Below are 26223 nucleotides of genomic sequence, written 5' to 3' on the forward strand. Positions count from 1 at the left end.
GTTCGCTTAGGAATAGATCAAGGTTTACAACAACATAGCATTTTATGGCACTGCAACAACAATAACAAGAAAACGCCTTTTCTGTGAAATTTGTAAAAAACTTTCGATGTGTAATTAATTTTGACTACCTCTGCATATGCCGAATGTATTGGTCAAATTGTGTGTTATGTATATTAATAAAATTAAATAAATAAATAATATGTTCGGTAACACCCGAACTTATGCCTTCCTTACTTATTTTTTGAATGTTTTTCCAGGGTGAGTAGTTTTTGCAGTTTTTAAATTCTCAATTTATTTATTTTTTTTAAATTATCACTTTTACAGTTTTGGAATTCGCACTATATATACATATATTATATTTTTATACTTTCGCAACAAAAGTTGCTAAGAGAGTACTATAGTTTTGTTCACATAACGGTTGTTTGTAAGTCATAAAACTAAACGAATTATATATAGGGTTATATATATCAAAATGATCAGGATGACTAGACGAGTTGAAATCCGGATGTTTGCCTGTCCGTCCGTCCGTCTGTCCGTGCAACGGATAACTTGAGTGAGTAAAAATTGAGATATCTTAACGAAACTTTGAGCACGATTCCTTGGCACCCTGGGCACCACTGCCACGCCCATGAAATGGTGAAAACCAAAAACTTATAAAGCCATAATGAAGTTATAAAACTAAAATTTGGAATGAAGGATCGCATTTATTCCGCTACCTTCATTAGTTCCTAATGTGTATATTATAAAGTGAAGGAATAAGATAGAGTTCAAAATTGAGTTATATAGTAGACGTGGTTGTGAACCGATTTCGCCCATACTCCACCCGTGTCATCAGGGTGTCAAGAAAGTGTTATATACTGAATTTCATTGAAATCGGTCGAATACTTCCTGAGATATGGTTATTGACCCATAAAGGGGCGACGCGACGCCCATTTTCCTTTTTCAAAAAAATCTCACTGTAGCTTTTTTCTGATATTTCTTCTGTAAAATTTAGTGTTTCTGACGTTTTTCGTTAGTAAGTGAACATACTTTTAGTCATTTTCAACATAACCATTGTATGGGAGGTGGGCGTGGTTATTATCCGATTTCTTTAATTTTTGGCTAAAAGAAACGATTGCAGAAAGTTTGGTTTATATAGCTTTATTGGTTTGCGAGTTATATACGAAAAACCTATTTGTGGGCGGGGTCACGCCACATACATCCAAATGTTCCCCTCCCTAATACGATCCTATGTTCCAAATTTTATTTTCATAACTTTATTAATGGCTTAGTTATGACTCTGTATAGGTTTTCGGTTTTCGCCATTTTGTGGGCGTGGCAGTGGACAGATTTTTCCGCTTTTGGTAAGCAAGTTTCATTAAGATATCTTAATTTTCACTCAAGTTACCGCTTGCAAGCACACACGGACGGTCAGACATCCGGATTTCAACTCCACTCGTCATCCTGATCATTTATATATATATAACCCCATATCTAACTCTTTTATTTCTGGTGACACAAACAACTGTTATGTGAACAAAACTATAATACTCTTGTGCTACAGGTTGCGAGAGTATAAAAACGTTTACTCTCCTTGAGTGATTAAATGAACGTAATATTTAAAGCCCAATGCACTAATGTCGTGATCTACACTTCGTGCTAATAGGAGTCGAAATGCTGGAAAGACTTTTGGGAGAGAAGTAACATAAGATATACATATGTGCAGAGGTAGTCAAAATCATTTACACATCGAAAGTTTTTTTTTACAAATTTAACAGAAAAAGCTTTGGCTTGTTGTTGTTGTCGCATGGTAACAACATTGAACTCTATTATCCTGTTCTTTTTATACTCTCGCAACAAGAGTTGCTAAGAGAGTGTAAGTCATAAAACTAAACGAGTTAGATATATGGTTATATATATCAATATGATGAGGATAACGAGACGAGTTGAAATCCGGATGTCAGTCTGTCCGCCCGTCCGTCCATCTGTCCGTGCAACGACTAACTTGAGTAAAACTCGAGATATCTTAACGAAACTTGGAACACGTATTCTTTGGCACACTGAGGAGGTTGCTTTCGAAAATGGGCAAAATCGGACCATTGCCACGCCCACAAAATGGCGAAAACAAAAACCTATAAAGTGTCATAACTTAGCCATAAATAAAGTTATGAAAGTAAAATTTTAAATAAAGGATCGCACTAGTAAGTGGCATATTTGGATGTATTTTTTTGGGGAAGTGGGCGTGACCCCGCCCCTAATCGGTTATTAGTATATATCTCGCAAACCAATAAAACTATATAAACCAAACTTTCTGCAGGCGTTTCTCTTACGTACCCCACTACACACCATGAAAATTGTTGAAATCGGATAATAACCACGCCCACCTCCCATACAAAGGTTAGGTCGAAAATTACTAAAAGTGGGTTAACTCACTAACGAAAAACGCCAGAAACACTAAATTTTACAGAAGAAATTGGAGAAAGAAGCTGCACTGAGATTTTGTTACAAAATGGAAAATGGGCGTGGCATCGCCCACTTATGGGTAAAAAACCATATCTCAGGAAGTATTCGACAGATTTTAATGAAATTCGGTATATAATATTTTCTACACTATACACCCCGATGACACGTATGGAAAATGGACGATATCGGTTCACAACCACGGTTCACAACCACGACAACTTCCCATATAACTCATTTTTGAATTCCATCTTATTCCTTCACTTTATAATAATGCATAAGGAACCAGTGAAGAAAGCGAAATAAAACTTTACACAAATACTGTATATTATCTGTGGCATCACTTGTGAACAAAATGTCGAAATCGGACTGTAACTTTTCAATGCCTCGGATATCGAATATGAAGAACTCAGTGCTCCAAGCTAACTTTTCACCCAAAAAAAATTATGCATAAGGAACCAATGAAGAAAGCGAAATAAAACTTTACACAAATACTGTATATTATCTGTGGCATCACTTGTGAACAAAATGTCGAAATCGGACTGTAACTTTTCAATGCCTCGGATATCGAATATGAAGAATTCAGTGCTCCAAAGGTAACTTTTCACCGAAAAATTCGGTAAATTTCTCAGGTATCTTAATTTAATTGAGAGGAAATATTTTTCTTCTAATAGTGTGTCTCTGTACCAGAAAATGTTAAAATCGGGTCATAACTTATCTTATATATGAATATATGAAAATACCTAATTATAGGATTTTCAAAAATACGATGAGCTTTATAGCTTATAAATCGTTAATATGTGAAATATATTTATGCCGAATATATGGGTCAAATTGTGTGATTTCTTTTTTTTATACTCTCGCAACAAAGTTGGTAGAGACTATTATAGTTTTGTTCACCTAACGGTTGTTTGTAACACCCGAAACTAAACGAGTTAGATATAGGGCGTGGCCCCGCCCCAAAAATGTTTTTGTACATATCTCGGAAACCAATAGAGCTATATAAACCAAGCTTTCTGCAGTCGTTTTTTTTAGCCACTTCTTAATACAGTCTAAAAATGAAAGAAATCGGATAATAACCACGCCCACCTCCCATACAAAAGTTAGGTTGAAAATTACTAAAAGTGGGTTAACTCTCTAACGAAATACGTCAGAAACACTAAATTTCACATAAGAAGTGGCAGATGAAAGCTACACTCAGATTTTTTTACAAAATGGAAAATGGGCGTGGCGTCGCCCACTTATGGGTCATAAACCATATCTCAGGAACTACTCGACCGATTTCAATGAAACTTGGTTTGCAATAGTTTCCTTACATCTCAATGATATGTTATGGAAATAGGCCAAATCGCTTCACATCCGCGCCTACTTCCTATATACCAGAACTTTGAAGACGATCTAAATCGTTTACATTACAATTTATAAAGTAAGCACTAGTGAAGATATCTGTGCAGAACTTTGCACAAATACTATATTTATTATATTCCAAAAATCGCCGAAATCGGACCATAGGTTTTTAAGGCACCATATATCGAACACGAGGACCTCGGTGCTTCTAACCTAATATTATGGTTTCCAACTTTCAATGGACTTTATACAATATATATGAGGAATATGTGGGTCAAATTGTGTATTAAATAATATAAATAAAGTTAAATAAATAAATTGCGGGAGTATAAAATGTTCGGTTACACGCGAACTCAGCCCTTCCTTACTTGTTCATATTGCTTTTTTCAGCAAAAACGACACATTTGACTTATGACGGCGAAATTGATTTATATTTTTCACAAATAACGACATAATTCAAAGTGGATCACATTAATGCCCAAGAAAAAGCATTAGTACAATATATTTGGTTCATTTATGCTCAACATTGTATCTATACTAATATTATAAAGAGGAAATGTTTGTTTTTTTGTTTGTTTGTCTCAAATAGTCTCCGAAACTACTGAACCGATTTGAAAAATTCTTTCACCGTTGGAAAGCTATACTATCCCTGAGTGACATAGGCTATATTCAGTTTAAAAAAATAGGGTTCCTTACCAAAACTCCTATAATGTAAAAAAAATACCAAAAAACTTTCTTTAATCGCGAATGCTGCGAAAACGATCGAAGACATAACAGAGTGATGTACTACAATTTTGTAGAACTTATCATTATCTACAAAAAACGTCGCGACATCATATCTCTAACTATTATAGTTTTGTCACAATAAACGTTTTTATATAAAAAAAATTAATAAAAATACCACTACTTGAAAAGGCTCTTTGTTTGTACCTTAGTATTAATCCTTATCGAAATAAATGCTTCAAAATCTTTATATAACTTTTTGAATTATTAGATTCTGACATTCCATTCAAAAGATATCACGAGTTAAAAATTTTGAAAAGCCGCTCGGCGGCTAACTATGCCATGTAGAGTTGTTGGCGTCACTCGGGAACGAGAACGGCCAAACCGATCTGGCTAATTTTAGTCTTGAAATATTCGTGGAAGGCCAGGAAAAGATTAGAGAGTGAGTAAATATGGAAAAATTGCGAGTATAATAATAATAAGAGAATTTTATTCAAGTTGACAAGAAAAATATAAAAGAGAAAACAAAACAAGTAAGGAAGGGCTAAGTTCGGGTGTAACCGAACATTTTATACTCTCGCAATTTATTTATTTAACTTTATTTTATTATATAATACTCAATTTGACCCACATATTCGTCATATATATTGTATAAAGTCCATTGAAAGTTGGAAACCATAATATTAGGTTAGAAGCACCGAGGTCCTCGTGTTCGATATATGGGGTCTTAAAAACCTATGGTCCGATTTCGGCGATTTTTAGAATGGGGCTGCCACACTATTAACATAATATTTGTGCAAAGTTCTGCACCGATATCTTCACTAGTGTTTACTTTATATATTGTAAAGTAAACGATTCAGATCGTCTTCAAAGTTCTGGTATATTGGAAGTAGGTGTGGTTGTGAAGCGATTTGGCCTTTTTTCACAACATATCATTGGGATGTAAGGAAACTATTACAAACCAAATTTCATTGAAATCGGTCGAGTAGTTCCTGAGATATGGTTTATGACCCATAAGTGGGCGACGCCACGCCCATTTTCCATTTTGTAAAAAAATCTGAGTGTAGCTTCTATCTGCCATTTCTTATGTGAAATTTAGTGTTACTGACGTTTTCTGTTAATGAGTTAAAACACTTTTAGTAATTTTCAACCTAACTTTTGTATGGAAGGTGGGCGTGGTTATTATCCGATTTCTGTCATTTTTGGACTGTATAAGGAAATGGCTAAAAAAACGACTGTAGAAAGTTTGGTTTATATAGCTCTATTGGTTTGCGAGATATATACAAAAAACCTATTTGGGGGCGGGGCCACGCCCACTTCCCCAAAAAAATTACTTCCAAATATGCCCCTTCATACCAAATTTTATTTCCATAGCTTTATTTATGGCTTAGTTATGGCACTTTATGTGTTTTCGGTTTTCGCCATTTTGTGGGCGTGGCAGTGGTCCGAGAGTGCTCATTTTCGAAAGCAACCTTCCTATGGTGCCAAGAAAAAAGTGTGCCAAGTTTCATCAAGATATCTTAATTTTTACTCAAGTTACAGCTTGCACAGACGGACGGACGGACAGACAGACATTCGGATTTGAACTCCACTCTTCACCCTGATCACTTTGGTATATATAACCCTATATCTAACTCGTTTTGTTTTGGGTGTTACAAACAACCGTTATGTGAACAAAACTATAATACTCTCTTTAGCAACATTTGTTGCGAGAGTATAAAAATAATATTTTGAATGTTATCATTGTTACTTTGTTAAAATATTTTTGTTATTGTTCAATTGTATAAGGTTGTGTCGATAGCCCAAAACAATTTGTAACAAATAAGGAAAGGCTAAGATCGGCTCCAACCGAACATTTTATACTGTCGCAATTTATTGATGTAATTTTATTAAGATAACAAACAATTTGACCTATATATTCGGCATAAAGTCCCATAGAAAATCATAACATATAGTATATAAGGGCTGATGTGATTCCAGAAACAATTTCACTCATTTTCACCACCAAGGTTAATGGGAATAGGGGTAGCTTGGCACCTGTTAGTAGGCAAACAAACGGCACATTCGACCTTGAAATTACTCCTAAATTGCAAATGAACGAAACACCAGTCGGCAAAATCGCCAAAAATAGCGCTATAACGAAGATTTGCCAAATATTCAAGACGTCGCTGGAGGTACTGCACAGGACTTTAAAAGATCTTGATTGTAGATGAACGTTTTTGGTGGAGCCAGGATTCTGTTAGCAGGTGATTTACGCCAGACTCTTCCAATTACTGTTACTGACGGGCTAATCGCATGCCTAAAATCATTTAATTTGTGGCGACACATAAATAATCGCCAATTAACAACTAACATATGAGTGTTTTTGCAACAATATCAAATTGCGATTGTAGAAGTAATTGGCAGTTGACACCTCGATGGATTAATAGCATTTCTAACAGTTTTCTGTCACTTCATTGACTCGAAAGAGAAGTTTTTCTTACATGAAACCTTAATATGATAACCATAAATGACTGATTGAATGATCTATATTGGTGGTAAAAAAAAGATATCGATGATCTTAATACGACAATTTAGAATTTCGGTCCAGGAGAGTTGATACAGCTACAAACCAGGATGACGCAGTCAATTATCCCAAACTATTTAAAATTGCCTGTACTTTGCAATTAAAAGTAGTGTGAGTTGTAATCATGCAGCGTAACATAAATCAACCTCGAGTAATCAATATCAATAAATTTGACCAACTTAATTTAATGTATACCTTAGCCACAAAAACGTGTGGCCGGGTCTGCTAGTTTAATATAGGCCACTAGATTTGTCAATAAACTTTAAATTGGTCTCCTGAAAAATCGATTTTTTGGAGTTGTGACACTATTCAAGTAAATGAGCGATATGTCGACAACACAAACAAAACAAATTAGTTTATATTAACACTAGGAGATCACGGGTTTAAACAAACATTTCAAAAATTATCCGTTTTTACACACTTATACACACCCTCCCATACATATGTATGTGCTTTTCCGTTTCTTGCTTGGGTTCATTTAAAAAAAGTAAAATGAGGAAAATTCGGGCATGAAATTATATTATATTTGCAATGAGCTAAAACTTGATTACGAGCTCTAGTCTTTGTTGTGTGTTGTCTTTCTCTCTGAATATGAAGGCGTTGGGAATGCCCATAGTTCGTCGTCCTAGTGCGACCTAGTATATTTCTAATATTTTATTCTTCAAGCCTCTGCACACGCTCGTACTCGACTTTCAAGCGCGTACTTGGGAGGTTTTGAAATTTTGTTCAGCAAGCAGCTGCGAGCGATCGTTACTCGACTCTTTGGCACGCGATTACGATCCGAAGAGAATGACTTGAAAGACGATTTTCAGTTTCAGATTAGGATTCTCCATCACGAAGTCTTTTTGATACCATCACCTGGGAACTATCTCCAGAAAGTTGAGATTCTAGCAATAAATATAAAGAATTTTTGAAATCGGCACAGTAGTTTTTGAGTTTATTCATTACAAATATACATCACAGTCAGTCGGGTCGGCTAGTACACATGCAATTTCAAAAACCATTTTAGCCTGATATTATACCTGTAATCTTAAAATTTTTTTTAAACTATATAATTATTTCAGTTTCAGTTTGGCTCAAGCAATGACGGAGACAAAACAACAATGCAAGCGAAAAAGGTATGTATGTAAATAAAACTTCAAATATTTGAATGTAAACGAAAAACTGTAAATAGGTATTGAAGAAGTAAGGAAGTAAGTTAAGTAAGAAGTAAGATTAAGTTCGGGTGTAACCGAACATATTATATTCTTGCAATTACTTTATGGATTTTATTATCGCATAAAGACCACTAGAATAACGAAAATTACCACCAAGCGACATTATGTTCGAGATTATCAGGCATGTTCTGCAAATCGTATTCGAGCAATATTTTCACATTTTCATTTTTCAAATTGGATGGAAAAACAAGAAAGGAAGGGCTAAGTTCGGGTGTAACCGAACATTTTATACTCTCGCAATTTATTTATTTAACTTTATTTATATTATATAATACACAATTTTACCCACATATTCCTCATATATATTGTATAAAGTCCATTGAAAGTTGGAAACCATAATATTAGGTTAGAAGCACCGAGGTCCTCGTGTTCGATATATGGGGCCTTAAAAACCTATGGTCCGATTTCGGCGATTTTTAGAATGGGGCTGCCACACTATTAACATAGTATTTGTGCAAAGTTCTGCACCGATATCTTCACTAGTACTTACTTTATATATTGTAAAGTAAACGATTCAGATTGTTTTCAAAGTTCTGGTATATAGGAAGTAGGCGTGGTTGTGAAGCGATTTGGCCTATTTTCACAACATATCATTGGGATGTAAGGAAACTATTACAAACCAAGTTTCATTGAAATCGGTCGAGTAGTTCCTGAGATATGGTTTTTGACCCATAAGTGGGCGACGCCACGCCCATTTTCCATAAAAAAATCTGAGTGCAGCTCTCATCTGCCATTTCTTATGTGAAATTTAGTGTTACTGACGTTTTCTGTTAATGAGTTAAAACACTTTTAGTAATTTTCAACCTAACTTTTGTATGGAAGGTGGGCGTGATTATGATCCGATTTCTTTCATTTTTGGACTGTATTAGGATGTGGCTAAAAAAACGACTGCAGAAAGTTTGGTTTATATAGCTCTATTGGTTTGCGAGATATGTACAAAAAACTTAGTAGGGGGCGGGGCCACGCCCACTTTCCCAAAGAAATTACATCCAAATATGCCCCTTCATAGTACGATCCTTCATACTAAATTTTATTTCCATAGCTTTATTTATGGCTTAGTTATGGCACTTTATGTATTTTCGTAAGCAACCTTCCTATGGTGCCAAGAAATAAGTGTGCCAAATTTCATCAAGATATCTTAATTTTTACTCAAGTTACAGCTTGCACAGACGGACGGACGGACAGACAGACATTCGGATTTGAACTCCACTCTTCACCCTGATCACTTTGGTATATATAACCCTATATCTAACTCGTTTAGTTTTGGATGTTACAAGCAACCGTTATGTGAACAAAACTATAATACTCTCTTTAGCAACATTTGTTGCGAGAGTATAAAAAAGAAAGTGGTATTTGGTAGAATATTAAAATGAACGAATTGAAGCTGGATTTTTTATTGTTAAGATATGGTCTGACTGGAAGGACTTGTTAGCGACTGATACAAAAGTAACATTTTATTGTACAAGAGAACAAGATCTGATTAGTTTTTTTCATTATATATTTGTTTTTTATTCAGATGTGAAAGGCCTTATACTCGAAATGAATGGAGTCTCGTTATAGACAGCTATAAAGGATACCTGAAATGTGTCCTTTTACACAATGGTTCCTCTTGCTCATTCAACAAAATTAAAAGCCTAGTCATAAGTCAAATAACTACTCACTAATTGTAAAGAACATGCTAAAGAGCTTCAAGCACTTACGATGTAATAGGTCCATTAAAGTGCATTACCTTCACAGTCATCTGGATCAATTTCCATCCTATCAAAATCTTCTGTTGTATACATGATAATTTAATAAATGCTGTTTTCATTTATAAATTCGTTATTTTATAGTAGTGATCGGTTTTGGGTGTTGGTTGTAATTTTTTTGTGGAGGTGGGCGTAGCCCCGCCCCCTACTAAGTTTTTTGTATATATCTCGCAAACTAATAGAGCTATATAAACGAATAGCCACTCCCTAATGCTGTCCAAAAATGAAAGAAATCGGATCATAACCACGCCCATCTCCCATACAAAAGTTAGGTTGAAAATTACTAAAAGTGGGTTAACTCATTAACTAAAAACATCAAAAACACTAAATTTCACATAAGAAATGGCAGATGAAAGCTGCACTCAGATTTTTGATGTTGTGAAAATAGGCCAAATCGCTTCGCAACCACGCCTACTTCCTATATACCAGGTCTTTGAAGACAATCTGAATCGTTTGCTTTACAATATATAAAGTAAGTACTAGTGAAGATATCGGTGCAGAACTTTGCACAAATACTATGTTAATAGTGTGGCAGCCCCATTCTAAAAATCGCCGAAATCGGACCATAGGTTTTTAAGGCCCCATATATCGAACACGAGGTATTAAGACTAGCTGTGTCAATTATTTCTTACCGCTGGTGGGGGAAAATAAATGATAGTCTAGCATTATTGAGAAATTATTTCATTCTGGTTTTATTTTGGTTTTTTACTTACTTATATACAAATTTTAGAATTATCTTAAGAACTAATTATATGTGTATGTGTGTATGTCTATATGTATATTTTATATGTTGCACGATAAGGGGTTATTTCCAATGCACACAAGCAATTGCCCCAATGTATTTTTATAACCAATAGGTTATCTTGTGCATACATATAAATATGTTTGTTTATTAATAGTTGAGTGCATGCATGTTGCATATAGATGCATGCGTGCCTCATATTAATGTATGTGTGTTGCATGTATGCGTGCAACATATAATGTATGCTTGTTGCATATTAATGCATATATGTTTATGTGTTTATTTATGTATACAAATTTATGTTTTATATGTAGCTCCTCGGATTTGCTAAGGCATAAAAGAATGCATGTTCAATGATATTTGAACATATTGCCGAGGGAAAGAAATTATTATATAAAATTAGTGGACTGTATCAAGTTTATAAATGTTCTACCGGTTTGGAATATTGACAATGATTGTATCAGCAAGATCCGTTTTACATTTATAACGGAAATATAGTATTAAAAGGCATAATATTACAATTACTACTAACACTAATGATAGATGTCCGCTATGATTTTTTAAACTTAACTCACTTAATTTTAATTCGTTGTTGCTGATCGTCTCAATGTCTTCTCGTAGCTTCTTCTGGTCTTCGTTGTCGTTTATTTTATTTATATGAAGAGTAGTTATGTGGTCTTCTGCAATTTCCTTTATGGTTGTCACGATCGGGTCCAGCTTTGGATTGATGTCGCTCTGCATTTTAAATATCTGCATGCCGATTAAAGTGATGCCTTCGAATCTTGCAGTACACCCAGCCTTGATTGAAAGAATCCCTTGTGCTGGAATCTCTAATATCTGCGTTTTGCCCTTTTGACAGTCTAAATGGATGGTGGAATTTTTGAATACTTTAAAGATCCAAGTATTTTCTTCAAAGAGTTCTGACCAAAATATTGATTTAGTCACTTCCTCATATTTACAGTTGGTGTGGCCGCTTTTTAATAACGCTGAAAGTTCGCATGTTTGATCTAAAGCAGGTTGCCATGGAGATTTGCCTTTGCATATTAAATGGTTGTTAAGGCTTTTTGTACACCTATTTAATTCTGCTTGTGACATCAAAAAATATGAATTGAGTCCAAAGTTGTAAACTAAAAATTCGTTTCTTAGTTTTGCTTTTAGAATTCTTCCATTATATTCATGTGGAATTACTATTAATTTGTATATTTCTGATGGTTCACTTTGTATTAAAGGTAGTTCTGCCTTTATGACTAATTTATTGTCCACAATTAATCCTCGTGTTTTCATCAAATTATACACATCTCTTAGTTGTGTGTTGGTTTGTTGTCCAGGTATTAACAACTTTGCTGGCAGCTTGTCTTTTATTAACATTAGTTCTGTTTGTAACTGTGTTGGAGTCAAAAGTGTTGGATTTATTCTTCCGTGGTTTAAATCTATCAGCAATTCTATTACTGCATTTTGTATTTTTTCACATTCGCTCATTAATATCGTGATTTGTGTCACTAACATTTGAAATTGGATGGCCATTTTGTCACGGTTTATGTCCTTTATAATATCGGATTGATATTTATATATTTGTGTTTGGATTTTAAAAAACTGTGAGTTGACTTCATCTAAATTTTTATGTATTATGTTTGCAGTAGAATTAATTAAGGAGATTTGAGATTTTAATCTGTCCTTAATTTGATGTTGATTAGCAAGTAATGTTTTGAAATTACTTTCTATTACTTCTTGGTCGTCTGTGTCCATTAACCCGAACAGCATGTTATAAATAGATCCAACCCATTCTAATGGAGCTCTTTTACGTCTTTTATTATTTACAATCAAATCATGATTGTGACTTAAATCTTCGTAGCGTTTTCCTAGTGATAAGGAGATGACTTTGCAAGCCTCTTCAAACTCAGATAAATGCTGGCAATGATCTTTTATTCTAATAATGCAATTTGGCAACAAATTATATTGTTCGAAATATGCATCGAGATCATAATATATGAGCAAATCCCAAGTAGATGTTATAACGTCCATTTTGCCTAGTGAGTCCATGTAAATTGTAGTATTTTTAGGAATGTGGCTCAATGTTGCACTGTTTTCTTGGGAAATGTGTATATTCATACCAAGAGAAGTTGTTGCCATGTACAGGAACATTAAGATCAAGAGTGCAAATTTACTTATAGGTTGTTTCATCTTAGGTGTGGTTGTAATTGCAGAAGTTCTTACTTCGTTACTTTCTTCATTATTGTCTGCTTTCGTAATAAGTGGACATAATTTGTGAATTGGTCTTTTCAATGTGTTGTTGGAAAGCTTTAACGTCACAACTCGAACACGACCATCACTTCTTGGATGCGTTTCTATAACCTTTCCAAGAGGCCACTTGGTTGGTTGTGTATTTTCATCTTTTACAATGACAATATCTCCTTCTTTAATATTGTTTGCAGGAATTTTCCACATCTTTCCATTGATTCCAAAAATCTCGATGAATTTTTTGCGTTAATTTCCATTTATTTAACGAGGAAATGTTTACATCTGTACCCGAAGAGGGGGTAGATAATATTGGTTTTCCTATCAAAAAGTGTCCTGGTGTTAACGCATCTATTCCATTATCATCGTTTATGGCATATAATGGACGCGAATTTAACGAAGCTTCTATTTGTGCTAAAACTGTTGACATTTCTTCAAAAGTTAGCTTAGTGTCTCCAATCGCTCTTTTTAAGTGGTACTTCATTCCTTTGACTCCTGCTTCCCACATTCCTCCAAAATGTGGGCCTGCCGGGGGAGAAAAATGCCAAGATATTTGTTCATTCGCCAGAATTGATGACACTTCATTGTTGTTCTTCACTGCATCTTTGAATTCCTTATCAATACATCTGCTGGCTCCAACAAAATTTGTTCCATTATCGGAGTACATGTGAAGACTCTTTTCCCTTCTGGCAAAAAATCTTCTTAACGCTGCTAGAAAAGCTTCAGTTGATAAGTCGCTTACAGCTTCTAGATGTATCGCTTTGGTTGAAAGACATACAAATACTGCAACATATCCTTTAAATGATTTCTGTCCACGGCCTTTAGAGCATCTCATCTGAAAGGGCCCAGCATAGTCAACTCCGGCGTAGGTAAAAGGACTTGATGGTGATACTCTGAATTCTGGTAAGTTACCCATCATTTGAGTTGCTGTGATTTGGTTATATCGTATGCATTTGCAACATTTTCTTATACAACTTTTTATTGCATTTTTTAAACCTATAATCCAGTATTGTCTCCGTATTACTGCTTCTGTTAACCTATTTCCACCATGTATAGTGGAATGGTAAGCTGTTTGATGTCTTCAACTCGATTTTTTATAAATTTGTCCTTGTTCTTTAAATTTTCAATCCAAGCTAAGGTTATTGTTGAATCGCTCCATGCATAGATTGTATGACTAATAGTAATTGTTTTCACCACTTTGTTGATTAACTTAGATAATAGGTGTGCTGCGCAAAGTTCTAATTTCGGAATTGTTTTCCGATTTTTTAGCGGGTTTACTTTTGTTTTTGCTGTTAAAAGTTTAACATTGTTCCCTTTTTTATATATATTACTGCGGCATAAGCTCTTTCTGAAGCATCACAGAACCCATGTATTTGAATCTGGGAATCCATATAAGTTCCTATCCATCGTGGAATCCGAACGTTTTCTATTAAGTTCAAATTTTCTATGAACTGCATCCATACTTTTTGTAGATCTTCTGATAGTAGGTTATCCCAGCTGGAATGCAGAGACCAAAGTTTTTGGATATATAACTTTGCAACTACAATTATGGGAGAGAGCCAGCCCAGTGGATCAAATATTTGAGCAAGTTGAGAAAGAACACTCCTTTTTGTTATACTTTTAGAGTTTTTAATATTAATTTTAAATTGGAATTGATCTTTCTGTGGGTCCCAATGCAGTCCAAGTGTTTTTACAGCTTCATTTTCCTTTATTTGAATTATTTCATTATCTCCAGTATTAGAAATGTTTTCAGTGATACTGTTATGATTTGATAACCATTTCCTGAGATGAAATCCAAACTCTTGAAGGTGTTTGCTGATATTTCGCTGTATATATTCACACTCTTGTACTGAATCTGCTCCTGTCATAAGGTCATCCATGTAAAAGTCTTCTTTTATTATTTTTTGTAACTTTTTATTTGGACACTTATTAGCGATTTCAATTAAAGTACGAACTGCTAGATATGGTGCTGATGCGGTTCCGTATGTTACTGTTGTTAGCTCATATTCATCCATTTTTTGCATATTATTTTCACGCCATACAATCCTGTGATATTCTTGATCCTTTTTTGCTATTTTAATTTGCCTGAACATTTTTTTCTACGTCTACAGTGATAACAATTTCCCAAAGCCTCCATTTGAGTATGATATCGAATATGTCTCTTTGTAGTTTGGGTCCTGTACACATAATATCATTAAGGCTTCTACCATTGGATGTTTTTGCTGATGCATCAAAAACTACTCGAAGTTTTGTTGTTATATTATTTTCTTTTATAACCGCTTGATGAGGTAAATAATATTTACCTTTTTGATTCTCATCAACTTTTCTCATATGTCCAAGGTCTATATATTCTTTGATGAATTTATTGTATTCTTCTTTGAGTTTATTGTTCAAAAATGAACATGTATGTTGGCATCAAAAGGCCACACTTAGTTTTTATGCAGCAATACATATATATACATTTTTTATTACTCTACATATTAAGAATATTAAATAAGAAAAATGTAATAACACATACAGTCCACTGAGCATAAATATGTATGTTCAAATATATTTAACGAGCATACATACATACATACATATAATACATACATTTATATATGCAACGCACATACATTTATATGAGGCACGCATGCATCTATATGCAACATGCATGCACTCAACAAACACATTTATATGTATGCACAAGATAACCTATTGGTTCCAAAAATACATTTGAGCAATTGCTTGTTTGCATTGGAAATAACCCCTTATCGTGCAACATATAAAATATACATATAGACATACACACATACATATATAATTAGTTCTTAAGATAATTCTAAAATTTGTATATAAGTAAGTAAAAAACCAAAATAAAATCAGAATGAAATAGTTCTCACTCAAGCTTGGTGTTTCAAATATTTTCCCCGACCCGCGGTAAGAGGTATTTGAAATCAGCTTGTTTTAAACATTTGGTCCTTCGAGCCGGATAGAGAGATCCGGAGCCGAAGAGAGATCCAATTAAGAAGGCCTGCTATTAGAATATAGAGGCACCTATTACAAAATTTGGTCTTTAGAGCAGAATGTGAGCTCAGACAAATAAAAAGACCTGTATATAGAAGAAATACAGGCAAGAAAAAGTCCTATACATGAATTAGGCAAAAGACAAAAAAAAAATCAATTGAAAAGATTGTATGTAAAACGTATTTGCGAGAGACAATACGCATTAGTTAACTGTTATTCAAAGAATTACAGCAGCTGTGAGTCGAGGCACAGGAAGATCAACAAGGCGATCGAAACAAAAATCCTCAAATTCTTTGAAGAAAAAGAACAGTTTGTTTTTTATAAAATTTTAATATAAAAAAAAATATATGGAAGTATACCGCATTTGTTGTAGAGTTGGGAGACAACAACAAGCATCCAAAGGAATGGATACAGGGGCAAGAACGTATAGCCCAACCGAAAAGGTGGCAGACAATTTATTGCAAGCAATTGAAAAAAGATCGGAAAGAATTAGATCTATAATTGCAAAGGTAAAAGCAAATATATATATTGCTGACGAAGCTGCGCTCGAAAGGTATGAAAATCAATTACAACATTTTCAAAACCTCGTTGAGCAAAATTTGGATGATTTATCATATAAATACGACGAGAAATTTATTTATATTAAAGCAGAGGAATTACTGGTTGAAGTCGCTGAAATTGTGCGAATGTTGAAAATGCAAAGGGAGTTATTCAACATTAAATTTTCGAGCCTACCTTTTAAGGCTCCAGCTACTAGTGGTTTTGACGCTGATACAAAGGATAGTGTCTTTGGTCAAACCAATACATATGACTCAGATCCAGAAATACAATCAAATAAATTTTCGAGCCTAATTTTCAAGGCTCCAGCTAACAAAGGTAAGGTGGAAACTAATGGTTGAAGTACTTTTGGCACCGCTACTACAGTTGGGTCCAAGGCATATGACGATGGAAATATGCCACTGGAGAGACTTGCCGGTAATGAACAACCAACTAATGACAAATACACATTGGAGAAAGTCACCTACCCTTATGGTGATAACCCAATTACAAAGGACCTGAAAAGAAACGACGACGCAGATGCATTACATGTCAAAAAAGTAGCAACACAGAAGGAAGATGTTACTACTTCTTCAAAACGTATCACTGTTCACAGCGAAATTTCGTTTCCGCATTATATGCTGTCAGAAAAAATGTTCATGAAAGAAGAACTTATTTCAGAAAGTTCTTTAGCAGAAGAATCTCATGAATTTCTTTTATCTGAGGAAAAAACAAATAAATTGGTTGAAGAAGAAGAAAAATATACACAAGGAGTTGTTACTGAAAGTAACCAAATCGAAGAAAATATTGAAGATAAAAATGTCCAGCAATACAGAAGCAAATCGTGCAGGAGCTGGAGAATAACAATAACACCGATTGTGGCAACGATGATTGGTGGAGATATTCGTGGTAAGAAGATACCAGACAACAATACAACATATAGGAGGAAAAATAACATGCTTGATTCACGAATGAAAAAGAAATACCACAATGTGAAAAAATTAATATATAAAAATATGATAACATTACTGAAGAAAAGATCCAATGCGTTGGAAATTGATAAGAAGACATTATTACAATCTACAAGGAAACGTCGAGAACCATTTGAACTTGCGAAATACAATCAACAGATTTTGTTTGGAAAAGTGGATGTAGTAACAACCATTTGGGAGTTACTAATACCATGGCAACTTATGTTGGAGCAGGTATGGAGACTACATAAAACGGAATTATTAAACATTACATTAAAGGCCACTTTGGATTTAGGAGCACGATGCACTAACCGCTACAAAGTCGTTATTCTTGCGGCTTCACAAAAGTATCACACACAAATGTTAATTAGGCATCGGTAACGACGAGGCGACGATTACAAACTGAGGTCATCTATCCAGGAGTCACTATTGTCGCCCGGGAGAATGTTCAAAAATGAACATGTATGTTGGCATCAAAAGGCCACAATTAGTTTTTATGCAGCAATACATATATATACATTTTTTATTACTCTACATATTAAGAATATTAAATAAGAAAAATGTAATAACACATACAGTCCACTGAGCATAAATATGTATGTTCAAATATATTTAACGAGCATACATACATACATACATATAATACATACATTTATATATGCAACGCACATACATTTATATGAGGCACGCATGCATCTATATGCAACATGCATGCACTCAACAAACACATTTATATGTATGCACAAGATAACCTATTGGTTCCAAAAATACATTTGAGCAATTGCTTGTTTGCATTTGAAATAACCCCTTATCGTGCAACATATAAAATATACATATAGACATACACACATACATATATAATTAGTTCTTAAGATAATTCTAAAATTTGTATATAAGTAAGTAAAAAACCAAAATAAAATCAGAATGAAATAGTTCTCACTCAAGCTTGGTGTTTCAAATATTTTCCCCGACCCGCGGTAAGAGGTATTTGAAATCAGCTTGTTTTAAACATTTATTATTGCTCTTGAATTTATTTTCCATTGATATTAGACGCGCTACTGCTTGTTTACGCGTTTCTCCTAGTTCTTTTTCTTTTTTGAATGGAATTTCCACAATAAATCTGCCATCTGCATCTCTTTTGGTAGTTTCTTCGAACTGCTTTAAGGTGGTGTCATCTTCCTTTATATCTTCACAAGTTGATATGTCTTCGAGTTCCCAAAATCGTTCCAAATTAGTTACCGCTGTCGTTATTTTGCCGGTAACTTTTTCCTTTATTATGCCAGATAATATCCAGCCGAATTTTGTAGCTTGGCCAAGAACACCGTTATCTTTTTTAATTCCGCTTTCAATTATACTGCTAAATACATCTCCACCAATTACCATATCAATTCTGTCTGATTTGTTGAATAACGGATCAGCAAGCGTATATTTTTCCCATATTTTGAAGTTGTAATTAAATGAGAGATCCGGCTGCGCGCTGGTTAAAATTGGTAAAACTACGGCATTTACCTTTTCTTTATGATTACTTAAAAACCTTGGTTTAATTTCAACCTCAATTGTAGCTTTTGATTCGCCTACTACAGCGTCACTTAAATCATATAGTTTTGTTTTTGTTTTCATCCTCGGCAACTTTAATATCTGTGCTGCTTCTTCGGATATTGTGGTTATTTGCGATCCTTGATCTATAAGAGCGCGTAGTAATATATAATCTCCACCTGCTGTCTTTGCTCTTACTTGAGCTGTGGCTAGAATAACCGCTTGTGAAGTAGTTTTTGTGGACATAGCTTTTTTGCTCTCCTCGGTTTCGTTATGTAAAATGTCATGATGGTTTCTAGAACATCTCTTGCAATTGATTTTGCTGTAGCAAATTTCTGCCCATTTATGATTTAGGCACCTGTGGCAGATTTTGTTGTCTTTTACATATTTAAGCCTATCATTAGTTGATATACTTCTAAATCTTTTGCATTGCGCTAATGTGTGACCAACAATTTTACAATAGACACACATCTGTTTGTTTTGTTGTCTTGGGTAAGTCACTGTGTCGTTGGCCTTGAACATATGCTGTTTACGATGGCTGTAAACTTGTTCTTTATCAGCTACTGCTTTCAATGTTTGAAAGTGTTGATCCAAAAAATCTCTTATATCGGACAATTGTTGTATTTCTCTCGTCTTTTTTACTGTTTGCTCGTATAATTTTAGTCCTTCTTTGTCTAATTTACGGACAATAATACGTGCAATAAAGGGATCAGCTTCTTCAGTACTTATTCCTAGTGACTCTATTGCGTTAAGACACTCATTCGTAGTATCTAGTAATTGTCTTACGCTTTCAGCATTGTCACTATTTATATTTGGTTGATCCAATATTCTGTCCCACTGTGTTGTGAACAGAATTCTTTTATTGTCATACCTTTGCTTAAGTAGACTCCATGCTGCTTTATAATTTCTAGTTGAAACTTGCAGATGTTGTATTAATCGCGCAGCTTCGCCTTTTAACGAAAGACGAAGACGTAGCATTTTTTCTGAGCTTGATAACTGCTCGTTATTATGTACCATATCTTGGAACACGTTATAAAAGTTTGCCCATTCTTTGATATCGCCATAGAAAGAAGGCTGGAATCTTTAATTTTTCTAATTCCAAGTTAGGGCGGTAAGAAATGTTAGGCTGCTCTTTTTGTAGTTTTATTTCATAATTTGGCAGCTCTTCATAATATTCGTCACGTACTTTTTCGTATAATATTTCAATTTCTTCATTGAAATCTAATTTATTTTTCATATTTTCAATATCGTTGTATATTGATTCCAAATGTTTTATTTGATGATTCTTTATGGTTAATTCTAAACTTAGATTTTCCATTTTGTTTCTGAACGTTTCAATTTTTCTCATGAAGTTGGACGTTTTTCGATCCAGATCAAGGTACTTCGCTTGTACTTGAACTACTTCAATTGTTTTTTCTTTTTCTATTAAAGACATGTCTTCTGCATTACCCATTTTTAAAGCAGTGACAATGTCTTCTATTTTAGTAATGGTGTTGTTGTAGACTTCTTTTATGATGTAGTCTTCCATACCAATACCATCCGCCATCAGTTTTTCATGATTGGCATCGAACTCTTTCTGGTATTTCCCAAGAGTTTTGATGACATCTTCCACTTTTTGCTTCCTAAGTGGTTTTCCTGTTATAGTGTTGGCAGTGTACAACACTTTTTCGGACAAATCTGCTTGGGCTTCTAGAATTTTTTTTCTATTTATCCCCATTTTGATTACTTTTCCTCTTCTCCTATATGAGTAACTGCTTGGTTTTCTCCAAAGGAATCGTTGGAGGTATATTGATTTGGTCGCCTTGTTGACCTCGCTGTGCCTCGATTCACAGCCGATGAGTATTCCTTTGGATGGCAGTTAGATCACTGCGTTTAGTTTCTTGCTAAAACGGCTTATGTGTTCAGTTTAATACGCGGAAATATACACCCGTCTTACAATTATTATATGTGTGTTCTTAATATGCGGACATATAGACCCGTCTTACAATTATTGTTTTTATGTTTAAGGATTTTTCTTTTTTCCTTTTTAATTTTGCCTGTATTTTTATAAATAGCAGGGCTTTTTTAATTTGGCTGAGCTCTTTTATAGGCTCGATAGGACCAAATATTAAGACTAGCTGTGTCAATTATTTCTTACCGCTGGTGGGGGAAAATAAATGATAGTCTAGCCTTATTGAGAAATTATTTCATTCTGGTTTTATTTTGGTTTTTTACTTACTTATATACAAATTTTAGAATTATCTTAAGAACTAATTATATGTGTATGTGTGTATGTCTATATGTATATTTTATATGTTGCACGATAAGGGGTTATTTCAAATGCACACAAGCAATTGCCCCAATGTATTTTTATAACCAATAGGTTATCTTGTGCATACATATAAATATGTTTGTTTATTAATAGTTGAGTGCATGCATGTTGCATATAGATGCATGCGTGCCTCATATTAATGTATGTGTGTTGCATGTATGCGTGCAACATATAATGTATGCTTGTTGCATATTAATGCATATATGTTTATGTGTTTATTTATGTATAAAAATTTATGTTTTATATGTAGCTCCTCGGATTTGCTAAGGCATAAAAGAATGCATGTTCAATGATATTTGAACACGAGGACCTCGGTGCTTCTAACCTAATATTATGGTTTCCAACTTTCAATGGACTTTATACAATATATATGACGAATATGTGGGTCAAATTATAATACACAATTTAATATAAATAAAGTTAAATAAATAAATTGCGAGAGTATAAAATGTTCGGTTACACCCAAACTTAGCCCTTCCTTACTTGTTAAATAATATAATTTAATTCTACATAGTCATTTGAAAAATTGTAATTTGTTGTTTTCAGAGCAATCTTTCTGCCGACGATGTATGAATATGTAAAATAAATGAATACATTAGTCACTAACAGCGTTGCCGTTTTGATACAATTGTATCTTTTTTGATACTTTTTTTTTAAATTTTGTGATTTGATACTTTTTTGTTCACAAACGGCCTATTTTGATACTTTTCTGCTGATAGAATTTAATTTTTTGAAACTATGAGAATGTTAAACTAAAAACAAACCTATTGTATCTGGATAATATTAAAAAGTTGTGGGAATGTAGGCCAATTAAAAAACCCAGAAAAATATAAACTGGACAGAGACATTTTTTTTTAATTTGCTTCAAAGTAATGAGTTTGCTTTATAACTCTGTGGCTGCTGAACTGGATTTTTTCAGATTAAAGGGGAATTGTGAGTCGAAAATGGACTTCTTTTGAAAAGTAGTTCTGAACTGAAAAGTCACCAATAAGGTTTCTATTATTTTTTTTTAGAGTTTATTGTTAATCATAATACAGGAAAAATAAAAACTCATTTATTATGACTTTCAGTTTTCGTTCCATGAGCAAACTGTTGTGAAATAAATTTAAATTAAAAAAAATTAAGCTAATTGCAAAAAAATACTTGAGTGCCTTAACTAAAATGTCTACAATTTTAATAAAAACAACCAGAAAAAACTGGTCTGAATTAGATATACAACTTTACTTATTATTTGTTTTTCAAATGAAAATTTTTATAACAACGGTTGTGCTTTTGACCCTTTTTTTGCTTGGTAACATATACTTAATTTTTTTAGCTCGCGGCAACACTTGTCACTAATGATTAGAGCGTGAATGAGAATAGAACAAATGAATTATGTGCGTACGTATGATTTGTTCTTGTGCCGTTTTTGCATTTTCCTTATATTTTTGCATTCGAAGGCGAACCGGAAGAATATTACCGCAGAACAATTTATATACCGTTTTTAGATCATTTTTTGGACCAAATCAATGAACGTTTTTTAAAACATCGAAAGCTGCTTTCCAAAATTGAAAACATTTTGCCAAATAAATGCATAAATCTTGACGTTATTGAGATGCAGGAGACTGTTCGTGTTTTAGAAAAGCAATGGTCCGCTGATGTAGAAGATCCCGATGATTTCGTTGCTGAATTTAGAATGTGGAAAATGTTAAAAATCTTTTCTTCAGTTTATATTTTCTAACTAAAATTTTGAATATATTTTCAGGAACTGGTTAAATCAAACAAAGAGATACAACATTTTTTTAGACGCGTTGAATTGTTGCGACGCAAAAATTTTCAAAACAGTGCATCGTTTTTTAAAGATTGGAGCAACAATCCCTATATCTGTCGCTTCAAGTGACCGCTCGTTTTCCACACAGTTTGCTCTGGAGAAGCACGCCTGAACGGAATGGCTCTCTTGAATATCCATAGAGATATAGACGTGACGGAGGAAGAGATTTTAAATGTTATGGCCCAAAATAAAAGAAGATTAGACTTCAATTTGTGAATAAAATAATGAAACATTGTCCTTTTACCTAAACGCCCGCCCCCCACCCCCCAAATGTTTTTCCAGCGTTTGCCACTGACCGAAGCTAAGATAGCCTTCACAGGTGCATTTCTTTTAGTAACTATGTGTTTAAGCAAATTTAAGGACGTAAGAAAAAGTAAGTAAAAAAAGAAAACATTTTACTAATTATTTTAGCCGGGTTGTTTGCTAAAAACATTAAGGTTATATAGTTAACCGATCTGAAAAATTTCTTCGGAGATTATATTATTACTTTAAGCAGTAATCCATGTCAAATTTCGTGAAGATACCACGTCAAATGGGAAAATTTTAATTCAGTTTGTATGGGAGCTATATGGTAAAGTGGTCCGATATCGGCAGTTCCGACAAATGAGCAGCTTCTTAAAGAGAAAATAACATCTGCAAAATTTTAAAACGATATCTTAAAAACTGAAAGACTAGTTTCTTATATATACAGACAGACAGACAGATGGACATGGCTAATTCGACTCAGTTCAACATCTTCTTCTTCTTAACTGGCGTAGAAACCGCTTACGCGGATATAGCCGAGTTCACAACAGTGCGCCACGCATCTCTCCTTTTGGCGGTTTGGCGCCAATTGGTAATACCAAGTGAAGACAGGTCCTTCTCCACCTGGTCCTTCCACCGGAGTGGAGGTCTCCCTCTTCCTCGGCTTCCACCAGCGGGTACTGCATCGAAAACTTTCAGAGCTGGGGCACTTTCATCCATTCGAACAACATGACCCAGCCAGCGTAGCCGCTGTCTTTTTATTCGCTGGACTATGTCTATGTCGTCGAACAACACATACAGCTCATCATTCCATCTTCTGCGGTATTCGCCGTTGCCAATGTTTAAGGGACCGTAAATCTTCCGCAAAACCTTTCTCTCGAAAACTCCTAGTGCCGTCTCATCGGATGTTGACACCGTCCACGCTTCTGCACCATAAAGTAGGACGGGAATGATGAGGGACTTGTAGAGTTTAGTTTTTGTTCGTCGAGAGAGGACTTTACTTTTCAATTGCCTACTCAGTCCATAGTAGCACCTGTTGGCAAGAGTGATTCTGCGTTGGATTTCAAGGCTGACATTATTATCGGTGTTAATGTTGGTTCCTAGGTATACGAAATTATCTACAACTTCAAAGTTATGACTGTCAACAGTGACGTGGGAGCCAAGACGCGAATGCGCTGACTGTTTGTTTGATGACAGGAGATATTTCGTCTTGTCCTCGTTCACCACCAGACCCATTCGCTTCGCTTCCTTATCCAGGCGGGAAAAAGCAGAACTAACGGCGCGGTTGTTGCTTCCGATGATATCAATATCATCGGCGTACGCCAGGAGCTGTACACTCTTGTAGAAGATTGTACCTTCTCTATTTAGCTCTGCAGCTCTTATAATTTTCTCCAGCATCAAGTTAAAGAAGTCGCACGATAGCGAGTCACCTTGTCTGAAACCTCGTTTGGTATCGAACGGCTCGGAGAGGTCCTTCCCGATCCTGACGGAGCTTTTGGTGTTGCTCAACGTCAACTTACACAGCCGTATTAGTTTTGCGGGGATACCAAATTCAGACATCGCGGCATAAAGGCAGCTCCTTTTCGTGCTGTCGAAAGCAGCTTTAAAGTCGACAAATAGATGGTGTGTGTCGATCCTTTTTTCACGGGTCTTCTCCAAGATTTGGCGCATGGTGAATATCTGGTCAGTTGTTGATTTTCCAGGTCTAAAGCCACACTGATAAGGTCCAATCAGTTTGTTGACGGTGGGCTTTAGTCTTTCACACAGTACGCTCGATAGAACCTTATAAACGATGTTAAGGAGGCTTATCCCACGATAGTTGGCGCAGATTGTGGGGTCTCCCTTTTTGTGGATTGGGCAGAGTACACTGAGATTCCAATCGTCGGGCATGCTTTCTTCCGACCATATTTCGCAAAGAAGCTGATGCATGCACCTTATCAGCTCTTCGCCGCCGTATTTGAATAGCTCGGCCGGCAATCCATCGGCCCCCGCCGCCTTGTTGTTCTTCAAGCGGGTAATTGCTATTCTAATTTCTTCACGGTCGGGCAATGGAACATCTGTTCCATCGTCGTCGATTGGGGAATCGGGTTCGCCATCTCCTGGTGTTGTACTTTCACTGCCATTCAGCAGGCTGGAGAAGTGTTCCCTCCACAAACACAGTATACTCTGGTCATCAACCACTAGATCACCGCTGGGGGTCCTACAGGAGTGTGCTCCGGTCTTGAAACCTTCAGTTAGTCGCCGGATCTTTTCGTAAAATTTTCGAGCATTACCCCTGTCGGCCAGCTTGTCAAGCTCTTCATACTCACGCATTTCTGCCTCTTTCTTTCTTTTTCTGCAAATGCGTCTCGCTTCCCTCTTCAGCTCTCGGTATCTTTCCCATCCCGCTCGTGTTGCGGTCGATCGCAACATTGCGAGGTAGGCAGTCTGTTTTCTCTCCACTGCGAGACGACAATCCTCATCATACCAGCTGTTTTTTTGGCTTTTCCGAAAGCCAATGGTTTCGGTTGCAGCTGTACGTAAGGAGTTTGATATGCCGTCCCACAGCTCCCTTATACCGAGATGCTGATGAGTGCTCTCAGAGAGCAGGAGTGCAAGTCGAGTAGAAAATCGTTCGGCTGTCGGTTGTGCTTGCAGCTTCTCGATGTCGAACCTTCCTTGTGTTTGTTGACGTGTGCGCTTTTCTACACAGAGGCGGGTGCGTATCTTAGCTGCTACAAGATAGTGGTCCGAGTCGATGTTGGGACTACGAAGCGTACGCACATCAAAAACACTGGAGACATGTCGTCCAT

At 35.2% G+C, this 26223-nt stretch overlaps 2 protein-coding genes across 9 annotated transcripts in view; both read left to right on the top strand.

Annotated features, from left to right (window-relative positions):
- Positions 1 to 26223, top strand: part of LOC128923552 (protein rtoA-like) — a 2411103-nt gene that overhangs the window by 376427 nt on the left and 2008453 nt on the right. For all 8 annotated transcript variants that reach the window (XM_054235822.1, XM_054235824.1, XM_054235823.1 and 5 more), the window contains exon 2: positions 8140 to 8193. In XM_054235822.1, coding sequence (XP_054091797.1) covers positions 8140 to 8193 — 54 coding nt within the window. The remainder of the gene's footprint in view (positions 1 to 8139; positions 8194 to 26223) is intronic.
- On the top strand, positions 15763 to 18557 carry LOC128923558 (myosin-9-like). Its single transcript, XM_054235834.1, has 2 exons — positions 15763 to 17765; positions 17827 to 18557. Exons 1-2 carry the CDS (start codon positions 16977 to 16979, stop codon positions 17896 to 17898), a joined length of 861 nt encoding a protein of 286 aa, XP_054091809.1. The 5' UTR covers positions 15763 to 16976; the 3' UTR covers positions 17899 to 18557.

The sequence above is a fragment of the Zeugodacus cucurbitae genome, chromosome Y, assembly GCF_028554725.1.
Source record: "Zeugodacus cucurbitae isolate PBARC_wt_2022May chromosome Y, idZeuCucr1.2, whole genome shotgun sequence".
NCBI lineage: Eukaryota > Metazoa > Arthropoda > Insecta > Diptera > Tephritidae > Zeugodacus > Zeugodacus cucurbitae.

Bases quoted from the DNA above. Each gene is read 5' to 3' on its own strand.
- LOC128923558 (XM_054235834.1), top strand. From the start codon at position 16,977: ATGCCACTGGAGAGACTTGCCGGTAATGAACAACCAACTAATGACAAA. The intron at 17,766-17,826 runs GTATGGAGACTA...CTTTGGATTTAG, and splicing joins GGCAACTTATGTTGGAGCAG to GAGCACGATGCACTAACCGC.